We start from the raw sequence: 20,239 nt of genomic DNA on the forward strand, positions 1-20,239 counted from the left end.
CTGTGAGCAAGCACTTGGCGACAGTGGGAAGGAAAAACTCCCTTTTAACAGGAAGAAACCTCCAGCAGAACCAGGCTCAGGGAGGGGCAGTCATCTGCTGGGACTGGTTGGGGCTGAGGGAGAGAATCAGGAAAAAGACATGCTGTGGAGGGGAGCAGAGATCAATCACTAATGATTAAATGCAGAGTGGTGCATACAGAGCAAAAAGAGAAAGAAACACTCAGTGCATCATGGGAACCCCCCCCAGCAGTCTAAGTCTATAGCAGCATAACTAAGGGATGGTTCAGGGTCACCTGATCCAGCCCTAACTATAAGCTTTAGCAAAAAGGAAAGTTTTAAGCCTAATCTTAAAAGTAGAGAGGGTGTCTGTCTCCCTGATCTGAATTGGGAGCTGGTTCCAGAGGAGAGGAGCCTGAAAGCTGAAGGCTCTGCCTCCCATTCTACTCTTAAAAACCCTAGGAACTACAAGTAAGCCTGTAGTCTGAGAGCGAAGCGCTCTATTGGGGTGATATGGTACTATGAGGTCCCTAAGATAAGATGGGACCTGATTATTCAAAACCTTATAAGTAAGAAGAAGAATTTTAAATTCTATTCTAGAATTAACAGGAAGCCAATGAAGAGAAGCCAATATGGGTGAGATATGCTCTCTCCTTCTAGTCCCTGTCAGTACTCTAGCTGCAGCATTTTGAATTAACTGAAGGCTTTTCAGGGAACTTTTAGGACAACCTGATAATAATGAATTACAATAGTCCAGCCTAGAGGAAATAAATGCATGAATTAGTTTTTCAGCGTCACTCTTGGACAAGACCTTTCTAATTTTAGAGATATTGCACAAATGCAAAAAAGCAGTCCTACATATTTGTTTAATATGCGCATTGAATGACATATCCTGATCAAAAATAACTCCCAAGATTTCTCACAGTATTACTAGAGGTCAGGTTAATGCCATCCACAGTAAGGATCTGGTTAGACACCATGTTTCTAAGATTTGTGGGGCCAAGTACAATAACTTCAGTTTTATCTGAGTTTAAAAGCAGGAAATTAGAGGTCATCCATGTCTTTATGTCTGTAAGACAATCCTGCAGTTTAGCTAATTGGTATGTGTCCTCTGGCTTCATGGATAGATAAAGCTGGGTATCATCTGCGTAACAATGAAAATTTAAGCAATGCTGTCTAATAATACTGCCTAAGGGAAGCATGTATAAAGTGAATAAAATTGGTCTTAGCACAGAACCTTGTGGAACTCCATAATTAACCTTAGTCTGTGAAGAAGATTCCCCATTTGCATGAACAAATTGTAATCTATTAGATAAATATGATTCAAACCACTGCAGCGCAGTGCCTTTAATACCTATGGCATGCTCTAATCTCTGTAATAAAATTTTATGGTCAACAGTATCAAAAGCAGCACTGAGGTCTAACAGAACAAGCACAGAGATGAGTCCACTGTCCGAGGCCATAAGAAGATCATTTGTAACCTTCACTAATGCTGTTTCTGTACTATTCCTAAACCCTGACTGAAACTCTTCAAATAGACCATTCCTCTGCAGATGATCAGTTAGCTGTTTTACAACTACCCTTTCAAGAATTTTAGAGAGAAAAGGAAGGTTGGAGATTGGCCTATAATTAGCTAAGATAGCTGGGCCAAGTGATGGCTTTTTAAGTAATGGTTTAATTACTGCCACCTTAAAAGCCTGTGGTACATAGCCAACTAATAAAGATAGATTGATCATATTTAAGACCGAAGCATTAATTAATGGTAGAGCTTCCTTGAGCAGCCTGGTAGGAATGGGGTCTAATAGACATGTTGATGGTTTGGAGGAAGTAACTATGAAAATAACTCAGACAGAACAATCGGAGAGAAAGAGTCTAACCCAAATACCGGCATCACTGAAAGCAGCCAAAGAGAACGATATGTCTTTGGGATGGATTTTTCTCTAATAGTTAAAATTTTATTAGCAAAGAAAGTCATGAAGTCATTACTAGTTAAAGTTAAAGGAATACTCAGCTCAATAGAGCTCTGACTCTTTGTCAGCCTGGCTACAGTGCTGAAAAGAAACCTGGGTTGTTCTTATTTTCTTCAATTAGTGATGAGTAGTAAGATGTCCTAGCTTTACGGAGGGCTTTTTTATAGAGCAACAGACTCTTTTTCCAGGCTAAGTGAAGATCTTCTAAATTAGTGAGACGCCATTTCCTCTCCAACTTACGGGTTATTTGCTTTAAGCTGCGAGTTTGTGAGTTATACCACGGAGTCAGGCACTTCTGATTTAAGGCTCTCTTTTTCAGAGAAGCTACATCATCCAAGTTGTCCTCAAAGAGGATATAAAACTACTGACGAGATAATCTATCTCACTCACAGAGTTTAGGTAGCTACTCTGCCCTGTGTTGGTATATGGCATTGGAGAACATAAAGAAGGAATCATATCCTTAAACCTAGTTACAGCGCTTTCTGAAAGACGTCTAGTGTAATGAAACTTATTCCCCACTGCTGGGTAGTCCATCAGAGTAAATGTAAATGTTATTAAGAAAGGATCAGATAGAAGGGGGTTTTCAGGGAATACTGTTAAGTCTTCAATTTCCATACCATAAGTCAGAACAATATCTAAGCATTCATGATATGCACACTCTTAAGGCTTAAACCAAGATTTTGCTTGTTTACTAGTGTGCTTGGGGTCATTGTCTTGTTGAAACACCTATTTCAAGGGCATGTCCTCTTCAGCATAAGGCAACATGACCTCTTCAAGTATTCTGACATATCCAAACTGATCCATGATACCTGGTATGCGATATATAGGCCCAATACCATAGTAGGAGAAACATGCCCATATCATGATGCTTGCACCACCATGCTTCACCGTCTTCACTGTGAGCTGTGGCTTGAATTCAGAGTTTGAGGGTCATCTCACAAACTGCGGCCCTTGGACCCAAAATATTCCTCCATATGTCTTTCGGCCAGTTGATGTGTTCTTTGGCAAATTGTAACCTCGTCTTCTAACTGGCGTCTTCTAACTGTCATAGCACTTACACATAATTCCAGGACTGTCTTTGATCATCCTGGAGCTGATCATGGTTGAGCCTTTGCCATTCTGGTTATTCTTCTATCCATTTTGATGGTTGTTGTCCATTTCCTTCTATGCATCTCTGGGTTTTTTTGGTCCATTTTAAAGCATTAGAAATCATTGTAGATGAACAGCCTAGAATTTTTTGCACCTGCGTATAAGTTTTCCCCTCTCCAATCAACATTTTATCAAACTACGCTGTTCTTCTGACAATGTCTTGAATGTCCCATTTTCCTCAGGCTTTCAAAAGAGAAAAGCATGTTCAACAGTGCTGGCTTCATCCTTAAATAGGGGACACCTGATTCACACCTGTTTATATTCCACAAAATTGATGAACTCACTGACTGAAAGCCACACTACTATTATTGTGAACACCCCCTTTTCTACCTTTTTTACTAATAGCCCAATTTCATAGCATTAAGAGTGTGCATATCATGAATGCTTGGTGTTGTTGGATTTGTGAGAATCTACTGAATCTACTGGTACCTTGTTTCCCATGTAACAATAAGAAATATACTCAAAACCTGGATTAATCTTTTTAGTCACATAGCACTACTATTATTCTGAACACTACTGTATAATCTCTCCACCTATTCCTGGGTTTTCTCCAAAGTCTCCTCCCAGCTGGATGTGCCCGGAACACTTTCCTAGGGAGGCACCCAGTGAGCATCCTTACCAGATGCCCAATCCACCTCAGATGGCTCCTTTCAATGCGAAGGAGCAGTGGCTGTACTCTGAGCTCCTCACGGATGGTCGAGCTTCTCATGTTATCTCTAAGGGAGACACCAGCCACCCTACTGAGGAAACCCATTTCAGCCACTTGTACCCACGTACAAGGCTGATGAAGCCAAGAGGACCACATCATCTGCAAAAAACAATGATGAGACCTTGAGCCCACCAAACAGAAGACCCTCATCTCCCTGACAATTCCTCAATATCCTGTCCATGAATATCACAAACAGGATTGTTGACAAGGCACAGCCCTGGCGGAGGCCAACCGGCACAGCAAATGAGTCCAACTTACTGCTGATCACCCAAACACAGCTCTCACTTTGTAAGTACACAGATTGGATGGCCCTGAGACGGGACCCCCTCACTCCATACTATTGCAGCATGTTCCACAGTATCTCCTGGGGTACCTGATCATACGCCATCTCCAAGTCAAAAAACAAATGTACACCAATTCCAATGAAATTGAGACATTGTGAAAAATATAAATAAAACAAAATACGACTTGCAAATCCTCTTCAACTTACGAGGTCTATTAGAAAAGAAACCGACAGTTTTATAAAAAAAAAAAAACTATATGGATTTGAATCACGTGCAATTACACCAGACATGCTTGAACCCTCGTGTGCATGCGTAACTTTTTTCACGCGTGTCGGTGACGTCATTCACCTGTGGGCAGGCTTTGAGTGAGCACTGGTCCAGCCCTCTCGGCTGAAATCCTTTGTCTGAGACGTTGCTGGAGACGGCGCGCATTGCTTTATCAAAATTTTTTCAGGACCTGTGAGGGATATCCAAGTGGACACTATTCGAGAAATTCTGCTGGTTTTCGGTGAAAAGTTTAACGGCTGATGAGAGGTTGTGGAGTTTCTTTCGCTTTAAGGACAACTCACAAAGTGGATCGGCGCGGCGTGGTCGGAGGTGGCGTCTGTCTGGCTGTTTCGAGCTGAAAACATCCTAATTTAAGGCTCTGTTCACCCAGAACATCGTCAGAGAACAGAGAAGTTTCAGAAGAAGTCGGCATGAGGAGTTTATGCGGACATTCCACTGTTAAAGGAGATTTGTAATGAAAGAACGTGCGGGCAAATTCACCGAGTCGGTTCCCTGACGACGACGCAAATCCGTCTGCGCCGCGACAGGAAAAACACCTCCGTGTTGAAAACCATTTGTAAAATTCAGGTGGCTTTTGATGGCTTTCAACAAGTGAGTATCTGAGAAATTGTTTAACAGCTGGGCATGTTCCAACTTGTCCGTTAAGGTTTCCAATGGAGGTGTTTTTCCTGTCATGAACCCCCGCGGTCAGGTCCGGCCCGACATGCGAATCTGCCCGCACGTTCTTTCATTACAAAATCTCCTTTAACAGTGGAATGTCCGCATAAACTCCTCATGCCGACCTCTTCTGAAACTTGAAATGTGGAAGTTTTCAGCTTGAAACAGCGAGACGACGCCGCCTCGGAGCGCAGATCGCCGTCAGGCGCCGTGGGCCATCCTTAAAGCGACACTTACACACCAAAATCTCTCATCAGCCATTAAAATTTTCACTGAAAACCAGCTGAATTTATCGAATGGTGTCCACTCAGTTATGCCTTACAGTTTTTGAAAAAATTTTTATCAAACAAAGCAGCAGTCTCTGAGCCATTCCTGAACAATGAAAAAAACGACGAGAGGGTGGGCCACTCCTCACTCAAAGACTGCCCACAGGTGAATGACGTAACCGACAGGCGTGAAAAAACTCTTGCATGCCCACGAGGGTTCACGCATGTCTGATGTAATCACACGTGATTCAAATCCATATGGTTTTTGAAAAAAAATAAGGTCGGATACTTTTCTAACAGACCTCGTATATTCAATTCAGTACACCACAAAGACAAGATATTTAATGTTCAAACTGATAAACGTTATTGTTTCATGCAAATATTTGCTCATTTTGAAATGTATGCCTGCAACACGTTTCAAAAAAGCTGGGACAGTGGTATGTTTACCACTGTGTTACATCACCTTTCCTTGTAACAACACTCAATAAGCATTTGGGAACTGAGGACACTTATTGTTGAAGCTTTGTAGGTGGAATTCTTTCCCATTCGTATTTGATGTATGACTTTCTGTCAGTCTGGGGTCTCCGTTGTCGTATTTTGCGCTTCATAATGCGCCACACATTTTCAATGGGCAACAGGTCTGGACTGCAGGCAGGCCAGTCTAGTACCCGCACTCTTTTACTATGAAGCCACACTACTGTAACACATGCAGAATGTGGCATAGCATTGTCTTACTGAAATAAGCAGGGTTCTCCCTGAAAAAGACGTTGCTTGGATGGCAGCATTGTGTGCATGTGTTGCTTCAAAACCTGGATGTACCTTTCAGAACTGTTGGTGCCATCACAGATGTGAAAGTCGCCCATACTATGGGCGACTTACACACCCCCATACCATCACAGATGCTGGCTTTTGAACTTTGCACTATTAACAATCTGGATGGTCACTTTCATCTTTTGTCCGGAGGACACAATGTCCATGATTTCCAAAATCAATTTGAAACATGGACTCATTAGACCACAGCACACTTTCCCACTTTGCATCTGTCCATTTCAAATGAGCTCGAGCCCAGAGAAGGTGGTGGCATTTCTGGGTGTTGTTGATGTATGGCTTTCGCTTTGCATGGTAGAGTTTTAACTTGCACTTGTTGATGTAGCAATGAACTGTGTTAACTGACAATGGTTTTCTGAAGTGTTCCTGTGCCCACGCTGTAAGATCCTTTACATAATGATGTTAGTGTTTAATGTAGTGCCGCCTGAGGGATCGAAGGTCACAGACATTCAATGTTGGCTTTTGGCCTTGCTGCTTACGTGCAGAAAGTTCTCCAGATTCTTTGAATCTTCTGATTATATTATGGACTGTAGATGATGGATTCCCTAAATTCTTTGCAATTGAAAGTTGAGAAACATTGTTCTTAAACTGTTGGAATATTTTTTTCATGCAGTTGTTCACAAAGTGGTGATCCTCACCCCATCTTTGCTTGCGAATGGCTGAGCATTTAGGGGATGCTCCTTTTGTACCCAATCATGACACTCACCTGTTTCAGATTAGGTGTTCTTTGAGCATTTATCAACTTTCCCAGTCTTTTCTTGCCCCATCCCAACTTTTTTGAAATGTGTTGCAGGCATCCCTTTCAAAATTAGCAAATATTTGCATGAAAACAACTAAGTTTATCAGTTTGAACATTAAATATCTTGTCTTTGTGGTGTATTCAATTGAATATAGGTTGAAGAGGATTTGCAAATCATTGTATTATGTTTTTATTTACATTTTACACAATGTCCCAACTTCATTGGAATTGGGGTTGTAGAGTGGACGGGCATACTCCCAGGCCCCCACCAGGATCCTTGTGAGAGTGAAGAGCTGGTTGGTTGCTCCACGGCCAGGATGGAACCCGCATTGTTCCTCTTCAATCCGAAGTTGCACTCTCGGCCTAACCCTCCTTTCCAACACCCTGGAGTAGACTTTAGCAGGGAGGCTGAGTAGAGTGATTCTCCATAATTGGCACCCATTCTCTGGCCTTTTGGTACCTTGCAATGGCCTCTAGAGTCCTTCAAAATAACATATCCCGGAAGGACTCCTTCGTCTGTTGGATGGCTTCCCTGACCACCGGTGTTCTGCTTTTGTGATAGTTGGCCCTCGGCTGTGTGGAACAAACTGCCTCCTGATTTACACTCTATTCCTGACCTAGACATTTTAAATAAAAGCTTAAGACTTCAGATGTTTGTTTTATTTTTTTGAATCTTTGATTTTACTGTAAGCACTTTGGACACTGTGTGTCTGCTGTAAAGTGCTTTGTAAGGTGGTTGGCTCTCACTGCGGTATTGTATCACTTCCTGTTCCGGAGTACAGCGATGTTTTGCTGTATCTGTTAGCTGTTTAATCTGCACAGTTAGATTGATCTAGTTAACTAGATAACGATTTGTTTCACAGTGTAATCTTCACGTGCCTTAACTAAAGCACTCCCTCTGCTGAATCACCTCTAAATTATTTACACATTATTCACTTTGTGTGTTTTTTGGAATCCGCTAGCTTAGCGCAGCTACTAGCTCTTAGCATGGTTTAGCATGGCGGCTTCTCTTGTCTCTCCCGCACTTTTCTGCTCTGGGTGTGAAATGTTTAGTTATTCCTCGGCCTCCTTTAGTAGTAATGGTACTTGTAATAAGTGTAGCTTATTCGTAGCTTTGGAGGCCAGGCTGGGCGAATTGGAGACTCGGCTCCGCACCTTGGAAAATCCTACAGTTAGCCAGGCCCCTGTAGTCGGTGTGGACCAAGGTAGCTTAGCCGCCGTTAGTTCCCCTCCGGCAGATCCCGAGCAGCCGGGAAAGCAGGCCGACTGGGTGACTGTGAGGAGGAAGCGTAGTCCTAAACAGAAGCCCCGTGTACACCACCAACCCGTTCACATCTCTAACCGTTTTTCCCCACTCGGCAACACACCCGCCGAGGATCAAACTCTGGTTATTGGCGACTCTGTTTTGAGAAATGTGAAGTTAGCGACACCAGAAACCATAGTCAGTTGTCTTCCGGGGGCCAGAGCAGGCGACATTGAAGGAAATTTGAAACTGCTGGCTAAGGCTAAGCGTAAATTTGGTAAGATTGTAATTCACGTCGGCAGTAATGACACCCAGTTACGCCAATTGGAGGTCACTAAAATTAACATTGAATCGGTGTGTAACTTTGCAAAAACAACATCGGACTCTGTAGTTTTCTCTGGGCCCCTCCCAAGTCGGACCGGGAGTGACATGTTTAGCCGCATGTTCTCCTTGAATTGCTGGCTGTCTGAGTGGTGTCCAAAAAATGAGGTGGGCTTCATAGATAATTGGCAAAGCTTCTGGGGAAAACCTGGTCTTGTTAGGAGAGACGGCATCCATCCCACTTTGGATGGAGCAGCTGTCATTTCTAGAAATCTGGCCAATTTTCTTAAATCCTCCAAACCGTGACTATCCAGGGTTGGGACCAGGAAGCAGAGTTGTAGTCTTACACACCTCTCTGCAGCTTCTCTCCCCTGCCTTCCCCTCATTACCCCATCCCTGTAGAGACGGTGCCTGCTCCCAGACCACCAATAACCAGCACAAATCTATTTATGCATAAAAATTCAAACAGAAAAAAGAATATACTGCACCACAGACTAAAACAGTTAAATGTGGTCTATTAAACATTAGATCTCTCTCTTCTAAGTCCCTGTTAGTAAATGATATAATAATTGATCAACATATTGATTTATTCTGCCTTACAGAAACCTGGTTACAGCAGGATGAATATGTTAGTTTAAATGAGTCAACACCCCCGAGTCACACTAACTGCCAGAACGCTCGTAGCACGGGCCGAGGCGGAGGATTAGCAGCAATCTTCCACTCCAGCTTAGTAATTAATCAAAAACCCAGACAGAGCTTTAATTCATTTGAAAGCTTGTCTCTTAGTCTTGTCCATCCAAATTGGAAGTCCCAAAAACCAGTTTTATTTGTTGTTATCTATCGTCCACCTGCTCGTTACTGTGAGTTTCTCTGTGAATTTTCGGACCTTTTGTCTGACTTAGTGCTTAGCTCAGATAAGATAATTACAGTGGGCGATTTTAACATCCACACAGATGCTGAGAATGACAGCCTCAACACTGCATTTAATCTATTGTTAGTCTCGATTGGCTTTGCTCAAAATGTAAATGAGTCCACCCACCACTTTAATCATACCTTAGATCTTGTTCTGATTTATGGTATGGAAATTGAAGACTTAACAGTATTCCCTGAAAACCCCCTTCTGTCTGATCATTTCTTAATAACATTTACATTTATTCTGATGGACTACCCAGCAGTGGGGAATAAGTTTCATTACAGTAGAAGTCTTTCAGAAAGCGCTGTAACTACGTTTAAGGATATGATTCCTTCTTTATCTTCTCCAATGCCATATACCAACACAGGGCAGAGTAGCTACCTAAACTCTGTGAGTGAGATAGATTATCTCGTCAATAGTTTTATATCCTCATTGAGGACAACTTTGGATGCTGTAGCTCCTCTGAAAAAGAGAGCCTTAAATCAGAAGTGCCTGACTCCGTGGTATAACTCACAAACTTGCAGCTTAAAGCAGATAACCCGTAAGTTGGAGAGGAAATGGCGTCTCACTAATTTAGAAGATCTTCACTTAGCCTGGAAAAAAGAGTCTGTTGCTCTATAAAAAAGCCCTCCGTAAAGCTAGGACATCTTACTACTCATCACTAATTGAAGAAATAAGAACAACCCCAGGTTTCTTTTCAGCACTGTAGCCAGGCTGACAAAGAGTCAGAGCTCTATTGAGCTGAGTATTCCTTTAACTTTAACTAGTAATGACTTCATGACTTTCTTTGCTAATAAAATTTTAACTATTAGAGAAAAAATTACTCATAACCATCCCAAAGACATATCGTTCTCTTTGGCTGCTTTCAGTGATGCAGGTATTTGGTTAGACTCTTTCTCTCCGATTGTTCTGTCTGAGTTATTTTCATTAGTTACTTCCTCCAAACCATCAACATGTCTATTAGACCCCATTCCTACCAGGCTGCTCAAGGAAGCCCTACCATTAATTAATGCTTCGATCTTAAATATGATCAGTCTGTCTTTATTAGTTGGCTATGTACCACAGGCTTTTAAGGTGGCAGTAATTAAACCATTGCTTAAAAAGCCATCACTTGACCCAGCTATCTTAGCTAATTATAGGCCAATCTCCAACCTTCCTTTTCTCTCTAAAATTCTTGAAAGGGTAGTTGTAACACAGCTAACTGATCATCTGCAGAGGAATGGTCTATTTGAAGAGTTTCAATCAGGGTTTAGAGTTCATCATAGTACAGAAACAGCATTAGTGAAGGTTACAAATGATCTTCTTATGGCCTCAGACAGTGGACTCATCTCTGTGCTTGTCCTGTTAGACCTCAGTGCTAGCTTTTGATACTGTGGACCATAAATTTTATTACAGAGATTAGAGCATGCCTAGGTATTAAAGGCACTGCGCTGCAGTTAGTTTGAATCATATTTATCTAATAGATTACAATTTGTTCATGTAAATGGGGAATCTTCTTCACAGACTAAGGTTAATTATGGAGGTTCCACAAGGTTCTGTGCTAGGACCAATTTTATTCACTTTATACATGCTTCCCTTAGGCAGTATTATAGACAGCATTGCTTAAATTTACATTGTTACGCAGATGATACCCAGCTTTATCTATCCATGAAGCCAGAGGACACACACCAATTAGCTAAACTGCAGGATTGTCTTACAGACATAAAGACATGGATGACCTCTAATTTCCTGCTTTTAAACTCAGATAAAACTGAAGTTATTGTATTTGGCCCCACAAATCTTAGAAACATGGTGTCTAACCAGATCCTTACTCTGGATGGCATTACCCTGACCTCTAGTAATACTGTGAGAAATCTGGAGTCATTTTTGATCAGGATGTGTCATTCAATGCGCATATTAACAAATATGTAGGACTGCTTTCATGCATTTATTTCCTCTAGGCTGGACTATTGTAATTCATTATTATCAGGTTGTCCTAAAAGTTCCCTGAAAAGCCTCCAGTTAATTCAAAATGCTGCAGCTAGAGTACTGACAGGGACTAGAAGGAGAGAGCATATTTCACCCATATTGGCTTCTCTTCATTGGCTTCCTGTTAATTCTAGAATGGAATTTAAAATTCTTTCTTACTTATAAGGTTTTGAATAATCAGGTCCCATCTTATCTTAGGGACCTCATAGTACCATATATCCCAATAGAGCACTTCGCTCTCAGACTGCAGGCTTACTTGTAGTTCCTAGGGTTTTTAAGAGTAGAATGGGAGGCAGAGCCTTCAGCTTTCAGGCTCCTCTCCTCTGGAACCAGCTCCCAATTCAGATCAGGGAGACAGCACCCTCTCTACTTTTAAGATTAGGCTTAAAACTTTCCTTTTTGCTAAAGCTTATAGTTAGGGCTGGATCAGGTGACCCTGAACAATCCCTTAGTTTGCTGCTATAGACTTAGACTGCTGGCGGGTTCCATGATGCACTGGAGGTTTCTTCCTGTTAAAAGGGAGTTTTCTTCCCACTGTCGCAAGTGCTTGCTCACAGGGGGTCATTTGACAGTTGGGGTTTTTCCGTCATTATTGTATGGCTTTGTGTTGTGGCTGGCATGCCTGGCTGGCTTTTGTTTTGTCTTCTGTTTCTGTCTTTTGGTTTTCCTTCCAGGTGGTGCGCATTTGGGACTGAGTGGCTGGTGTGGAGTTACCAGGACCTTACCCTGATCACCTGAGGCTGATCATGTGCAGCTCATCAGGACTCGCAGCTGTGGTGCATCTACACAGATTGGAGCATGGTGGCATTTAAGTCTGGAGTACACAGTGTGTATTTGCCAGAGACTCAACCTTGTGACCAGACGGGTGAGATCGTCGTCTCGAGAGCCATCTCATCATCAGTGGATGCAGAGAACATCCAGGTTTGATGCATGGTCTGTGAAAGAGGAGGGGGTGAGGTCTCACGCTCGTCAGCACACTTCCTGAGGTACGTTAGGTTTTGTGACTAACATTTATACAGTCAGTAAATGTGTGTCCCTCACACCTTATTGTATTGAGCTGTTATGTTAGTCATTTAATCAGCTTCCACTGCAGTTGAGTTTGTGAACAGGGTGTTCCATGCCTGCAGGGTGGGAAGCTGATTAGTAATTAAGCCAGGAAGTGTTTGCTGTTTGTGTACACCTTTGAGCGGTCTCTCTGTGTGTAGAGTGTGGACTCACATGATGATTTCTTCTTTCACAGACTCGGTTTGTCACGGCCACCTGGGGGGTGTCGGGGGGTCCTTGGGTCCGAACAGTTTCTGGCTCCGGACCGTTTGTGCTGCTAGGAGCGCACCGTAATCCACCACGCCAGACCGCGCACTCATTTGTTGTATTTTCCACTTCACTGTTATGTCATTAAATTTAGTTATCCTTTGTACCGTGCTCTGCTTATTCATACTGGGTCCTTCAAACGCTGGTCGGTTCTCCGGGCTGCGTCCGACACATAACAGCTTTGCCTTGCAATATAAAGCGTCTTGGGGCAACTGTTTGTTGTGATTTGGCGCTATATAAATAAAATTGATTTGATTTGATTTGTAAATGAATATTGATTGATCGACTGATTGCATGACCAGTCCTGAATGCCTTATCACATGCTGTTTGAAGAGATTTGACATCTCCAGTCAGCCAGGATTTCTGGTTGGGGTGGGTCGTTATTCTCCTGGTGGTGTTAACATCATCACAAATTTTAATAGATATAATAACAAAAAATAATTAAAATGACATAGAAGATTGCACAATGTTTCAAAGAATGCACTGTATGGTAGTGTGGTGTTGTGCTTAAAAAGTGATGTGGTATGGTTACTAGAACCATTTTTATTTAACATTTTGCATTAGAATACAAATAACCTTGCAAAAGAAATAGTTGGTCTGAGTTTTTAAAAGACCAATAGCACATGCCTGAGGGTAGGAGGTCAAACAGATGGTGATATAATGTTTATTGTGGCCAGCCTGAGGCACACCTGTGCAATAATCATGCTATCTCATCGGCATCTTGATATGCCACACCTGTGAGGTGGGATATGGATTATCTTGGCAAAGGAGAAGTGGTCACTAACACAGATTTAGACAGATTTGTGAAACAGGTCTTTTGTGTAGATAGGAAATGTTTTACATCTTTGAGTTCAGCTCATGAATAATGCAGATTTCTGGAGCATGCAGAATAAAAATATAAAACAAACACATTAACTACAAAGCCAATGAGCTAGGACACATTTACCTCCTGTTTGGATGAGATGTCTCTGGACCATCTCTTCTGCTTGGGCACACACAGTGCAAACAGCAAAAGAAAAAAAAAAAAAAAAAAAAATGAAGCTGACACAGCACAGAAGTCTGGATGATTTTTGTGTGTGTGTGTGTGTGGACATTGGTGCTGTTGTCAGCTCTGTGTGATAAGTAATAGGCTGGCATTTCATTTCATTTTATGGAGTGATCACAGTGTACATGTTTATTGTTTCATGTCTTAATAATGATTTCTTTAACAGTGTTTATGTGGTTTTGAAGGGGACTCTTCCTCTTGTTTTATGCAGTACTCTGTGGATGAGCTTGAGGAGATGGTGATTTGCCTGCAGAGGTTTCGCTCTGTGCTTAGCAACATGGAGGAGCAGCTGTCTGAAGACCAAGCTTCAGTTTACAGTGTTCTCTCAGACCATGACAGGTACAGTGCTCTACTTTTTCATGCTCCATTTGGACCCTGTCTGTACAATCATTCATCCATTAATTTTCTCAACCAGTTTATTTCCAGTAAGGGTCATGGGGGGGAGGGGGGAGCTGGAATCTATCCCAGCAGTCAGTGCATGAGAGGTGTGGTACACCCTGGATAGGCTGTCTAATGCAGGATTGACCCATGGGACCTTCTTGCTGTGAGGCAACAGTGCTAAGGGTCCCTTCACACATAGTACGAATGTGATTGTATTATGCATAAAGTGTGCATAAAGCAGGAATCGTATGCAGTACGTGTGAAATTGTAGCTGTAGAGTGTGTGCTGTGACAGCCCGTCGAACCCTCTTGGGGCAGGTGTGAGCCAAATTCCAGCTGACACACATGAACATCTTACACTGCTCACTTGGCACTTAGAAAATGTGTGGACATTCGCACTGTTAGCACGACAACAGTCAGCAGACGATCACTTTCGAGCTAGATGTGAAATTTGTCTAAGTACCCCCATGAGTGTGGCTTTGCAAACAGACACAGTGGCATGTTGGTGTGTGCGCTGAACTGACGGGGTGTGGCCACTGACAGGAGCAGCTGTGGTGATCTGTGGTTCTGGATGTCATGGCTGGGGAACACGAACCGTATTTGGACGGACATGAACTAACAATTGTACGCTGTGACGCATATGTGTCTGCTTGCTGTCCTCACGTGTGCATGCATAAAAACATATATTGCTGTTGTGACGGGCTGCAGTGCATGCTACGCACATCGACAGGCTGTCCCAGGTGAAACGAACTGTCAGATCATAACAAGCCGCGGGTGATCTGAATGTCACATCACCCATGTGAGCTCTGTTCCATATGACGTGGGGTCAGTCCTGTGGCGTACCATCCACAAGACATGGCTGGCTGGACACACCGCCAGCAGATGTGGACATGATGAGAGCACCCTGTCTCATTCATGTCATTTCATGACTTTATGTCTGTGCCCATGTGTCATCTACAGACGGATCATACTTGTATTGTCCAGGGATTCAATAAAATGCAGTGTTTTTATATGGTTTGTGGTTGTATTTTTTTTAAATACATCCATGTCCTTCTTGATATCAGACATTTTCCCGCACCTTTTACAGGACAGCGATGGTAGCTCAGTGGTAAAGTTTCTGGCTGGGAATCACATCTTTTGGAAATTGCAGGATCAAATCCCATGGGTGGCATATATATATATATATATATACACAAGGTCTGTCCATAAAGTATCGTACTTTTTTTTTTTAAACTATATGGATTTGATTCATGTGTTTTCACGTTAGACAAGCTTGAACCCTCGTGTGCATGCATGAGTTTTTCCACGCCTGTCGGTGACGTCATTCGCCTGTGAGCACGCCTTGTGGAAGGAGTGGTCCCGCCCATCGTTGGATTTTCATTGTCTGGAAATGGCAGAATGATTTGGGTTTTTTTTCCATCAGAATTTTTTCAGAAGCTGTTAGAGACTGGCACCTGGAAACCATTCGAAAAATTTATCTGGCTTTCGGTGAAAATTTTACGGGCTTCACAGAGATTAAGGACTGTTACTACAGCTTTAAGGACGGCCCACAATGGCACTCGGCGTGCCGCGTCCGAGTCGCGACGACAGGCACGAACCACCGGATTATTTCTAAACGGATGGCTGTGTGGAGCTGGGACCGTCGTGTGCACTTTCTCTGGTTATCACAAGAGCTGGACATGAACCATTTTCCGGCATTGTTCACACCTGTCTGTCGGCTCAATGTTTTTGTGGTTTGCTCATACGAGCTGTTCTACCATGATTCACCCTGAGTTGTACTTATTCATACTATGTGTGAAGGGGCCCTAACCACCAAACCATCGTGCTGTCCACGCCTAGACATGTGTTTATTTATTATGTCCTCATGACAGTGACAGACAGATTTCTCTTCAGTACTGAAGTACTTCATATTTGATAGGGATCACACTGTTAGTCTGCATATAAATGACATTAAGTGTACAACTACAACATGTCTAGAGAGTAATTTCAATGTAAGTTTGGATGTAATTTGGAGCCCCAAGATCATCTGAGACCAGCCACCCAGACAGCTGCTGCAACAGTCGGTTTTCAGAACGAAAGAATTTCTGCACAAACTGTCAGAAACTGTCTCAGGGAAGCTCATCTACATGCCCGTCATCCTCATGAGGGTCTCGACCTGACTGCACTTCATTGTCATAACCGATCTGAGTGGGCAAATGTGCACATACAATGGCATCTGACTGCTGATCAACTCTATGCGAAGGAGATGTGTTGCACTGCGTGAGGCAAATGGTGGAGACACCAGATACTGATTGGTTTTCTGAACCCCCCACCAGACCCCCTCAATAAAGCAAAGGTGCACATTTTAGAGTGGCCTTTTATTGTGGCCAGCCTAAGGCACACCTGTGCAATAATCATGCTGTCTAAACAGCATTTTATATTCCACACCTGTGAGGTGGGATGGATCATCTCAGCAAAGGAGAAGTGCTCATGCTCATTAACACAGATTTAGACAGATTCCTGAGCAATATTTGACAGAAAAAGGTCTTTTTGTATACAGAAAATGTTTTCGATCTTTGAGTTCAGCTCATGAAAAATGGGAGCAAAAACAAGTGTTGCATTTATATTTTTATTCAGTGTAATTACCTACACATCTTGTTTACCAACAATTTTGCATCAAGTAAATATTCAGGAAGCAATTTCTTTTACTCTCATTTGAATATATGATCATAAATGTAATACTGTCAGCTTTCCTTAACTTCTATTTAACATCTTAACAGTGTATATGCATGTGTATAACTGAGATGAAACACTATTTTCAATTGACCCTAATCAAATTTACAGTCTCAGCACATTATGTAAAATGTATCACAAATCTCTTTCTTTTTTCCACTCTTACTTTTTAACATTTATATGGGTTTTCCCTTTCAGCCCTGAACCTCCTCTCCACTTAGTCGCTTTTCCTTCAAGTTCTTATGCTCACTCTTGTAGGCCCCCTTTACACAGGACAGTGGCAGTTGTGAGTCTAAAATGTGCCCTATTCACAGAGGTGACATGAAAACACCTTTCTGTGTAACTGCTTCAGCAGCCCTTGTGTAGTGGTATTGTTTCATGTGGCATTTGTGAAATAAAGAAGATGTCATATTTTCATTGAGATCTGACACTTTTTTTACATATATTTTGGATTTTGAGCGGTTTGCCATCATATTTACTCACTGTTCGTGCGCACTCAGAGATGGCGAGAGCAAGACAGAGAGAGAGAGAACAAACCAGCTAAATATTAAATAGTATAATTTTTCACACTCGTCAGTTTGGATTTATCTTATGTGCACGTGCTTTTTTCAGTCATACATGAGCGGCGTTAGATAAATCGATAGAAAAATGACATGATTTGACAAATAACACCTTTCACTGGACTTTCTAAGGCTGGAAAAAAACTGACAGCCATTAAAAATAAGATTAGATTTAAAAAAAAAAAAAAAAAACATTGCAGGGAGTGAAAAAAGTCACATGGCTGTTGTCCTGTTTTCACTTTGTCCTCCTCTAAGCAGACTGGAGTGCCACACTGAGCTCTGTGAGTCAAACTGTGGACTATACAATTGATGGAAAAAAAGGAGAAAACTGGTGAATCCACAGTGAACTTAAAGTACCTACATAGATATCAAAAAGTTCCACACGAGATGTTTTCATGCAGATGCTGTCAGGCGCATGGCAGTGGAAATAAAACATGCACATGCACGCATAATCCAAACCGAAAGCGCATGAACAGAAATGTGTAAAACGGGATTCATTTCATATTTAGCTTGTTTTATCTCCCATGGTGACAGGTTTTTAGTTAGTGCTGCAGGTTGTCATCAAAAACAGTAACCAGAGCGCAGATTACTTGTCTAACATATCTGACATGACATGCGCTTTCAGTGCCAGTCAAGCTGTATGTCTGTTTGTGCAGAATTGACACCAGAGCTTTCAGAAGCCCAGAATGAAACAACAGCCACAGGAAGCATATAGGACAAATCTCTTCACCTGATGTCCACTCAGATCTGAACACACAAGTTTCTGATGAACTCAACAGACATGAGCTGACAAGAAACTCATTTTGCATTTTATAACAGTGATTTATAAAATAAGGTTTATTCATAAAAATCACAGCACACAGCCCTGATCATTATGCACCCATTGGCTGTGGCTTGATGATCTGCTGTTGCCACAGCGTTTTCACCACCATGATTGCATGCCTGTGCCTATGTTCAGTGCCATGCTTCATTTCTGGGAATACCCCTGCTGTTCTTTTGGCCATCAATTGGTCATGGTCATGTGAAGCCTCATGAAGCAATTGGTGTTTGTTTCTTAGCCAACTAGATGGCAATGTCTGTCCGAAAGAGTTCAAAACACAATGCATTTTACTTTCCTTCCAAACATCTTTTTTTGAGGAGGAGGAGGAGGCACGCCCATATAAGCTCAGATAAATGCCAAATGCTTCAGGAGGCCTTGTTTGTCCATCTCGATGAATTGTTCAGTCTGTTATATAAAAATAAAAGTAGCGGTTCACCTTTCGCGGCCTCGCAGTTTCGCAGATTTTTAGTGCAATTTGCATGCTTCTTCTTTTTTTTTTTTAACAGCGCATTGTGTTCTGCGACCTTATCAGGCGGGCCGGTCGCGGCACCGGTTGGCATCACTGTGATTGCTCTCACTGCCTCCGATGCGCTTACTGAGTCTGCGGGCTCAGCAGCGGGCCACTCACACCGCCCCCTGTCTGCTGTGCGGAGCTGCGGACAAGTCTGGCAACAGGTCCAGAGACTACGCTCGCTGTTTTGATGCGGAGCGCTCTGCCAGCCCACAAGGATAGACTTCTTGTGGAAAAATCCGTAGCACCCGCTGCATGGTCTCAGTAACTGCAGCCGCAGAGCTCCGTGGCCATGACTTGGATTCTTTGCGGGTCCCGCATCTGTACCCCTGGAGGCAGTGAGCGAAGGGAGAGCACGCGCATTGTGTTCTGCGTGTGTCTGTTTATAATCTTCTCACCCAGAAGAAAAAAGAGAGTGTTTACACAGGAGAGAAAAGTGAGAAAATGTTAATGCCTGTTTGAGAAAAGTGTATAAAGTGTGTAGTGAGGGGTTTTACAGCCTTAAAACATCTATAATAATTGTAAAAAAATAACGCTGACTACTTCGTGGATTTTGCCTATTGCAGGTTATTTTTAGAACATAACTCCCGCGATAAATGAGGGACCACTGTACTCCAAACCTTTTGGAGCAAAGATCACTTTTTTATCAGACCAAAAGCAAAGATCTACTAGCTCTGAAGGTTTAGAGCAAACCTACAGCTGGAGGGCTCCTGTCCTGCATATTTTCTATGTCTACCTGCTCTAGTCACACCTGGTCATGTAACACTGATGAAAGCTTGAAAATGTCCTGATCTTTGACTGTACATGTGCAGGGAGAAGGTGCAGAACATTGAGAAGCTGAGAGGAGAGGTGAAAAAGGAAGCTGGAGAACTGGAGCTGCATCTGGAAGAACTGGTCAATCACTGTGATGAGAGCTTTAAAATGGTAACAAAGTCACACAACTCATTGTGTCTCAGTGTGACAAATGAAGACATCTGTTCGAACATAACATTTAGCAGAATTAAAATGGTATGTCCAACACATAAGTTTAAAAGAAAAATTTATATATATATATATATATATATATATAAGTATGTATGTAGCAATAAAAAACATTTTTATAACAGCCAGTCCAACATTTCCATATGAACTCTAATTTACATATATGCAGTTCATGCTTTATTCAGTCTTCTGTGCTCTGTGTTTGGGATAGGGTTAGAGTTCCTTCCTGTGAAATAATTTCAGCAGTATCCAACATAAATTTTGTGCTTGAATTGTGTTCACCAAGCCACACTATGACAGACAGAGCAAAAGGATATTTAAAATATTTAAATATTTTGTCCATTGGCAAATATGTCAGTCTCCCGTGGAGTTGGGGAGCTAATGGACAGAAGGTGTTGCATTTCCACAGAGCAAAACTGAAGCACAGACAGTTAAACTAAAAAGAGACAGAACAATTACAGCCCTTGTTAAGTCAAGCAGCGCATTTGTGCCCTTCAAGTTCTCAGTGGTACAGGAGGTCTGTCTGAGAAAATGGTCTGGCAGGTCATCATTGAGATACTGTCAGCATCAACCTCTCTGACTCTCCA

The 20,239-nt window shown here is 42.3% G+C and overlaps 1 protein-coding gene across 1 annotated transcript in view; it reads left to right on the top strand.

The window, feature by feature from the left end:
• LOC117509307 overlaps positions 1 to 19,869 on the top strand; it is a 155,348-nt gene extending 135,479 nt beyond the window's left edge. Inside the window, exons 14-16 of the mRNA XM_034168997.1 lie at positions 13,900 to 14,027; positions 19,484 to 19,679; positions 19,864 to 19,869. Coding sequence (XP_034024888.1) covers positions 13,900 to 14,027; positions 19,484 to 19,679; positions 19,864 to 19,869 — 330 coding nt within the window. The remainder of the gene's footprint in view (positions 1 to 13,899; positions 14,028 to 19,483; positions 19,680 to 19,863) is intronic.
• The last annotated feature ends 370 nt before the right edge of the window (positions 19,870 to 20,239 follow it).

The sequence above is a fragment of the Thalassophryne amazonica genome, chromosome 1 (assembly GCF_902500255.1).
Source record: "Thalassophryne amazonica chromosome 1, fThaAma1.1, whole genome shotgun sequence".
Classification (NCBI taxonomy): Eukaryota; Metazoa; Chordata; class Actinopteri; order Batrachoidiformes; family Batrachoididae; genus Thalassophryne; species Thalassophryne amazonica.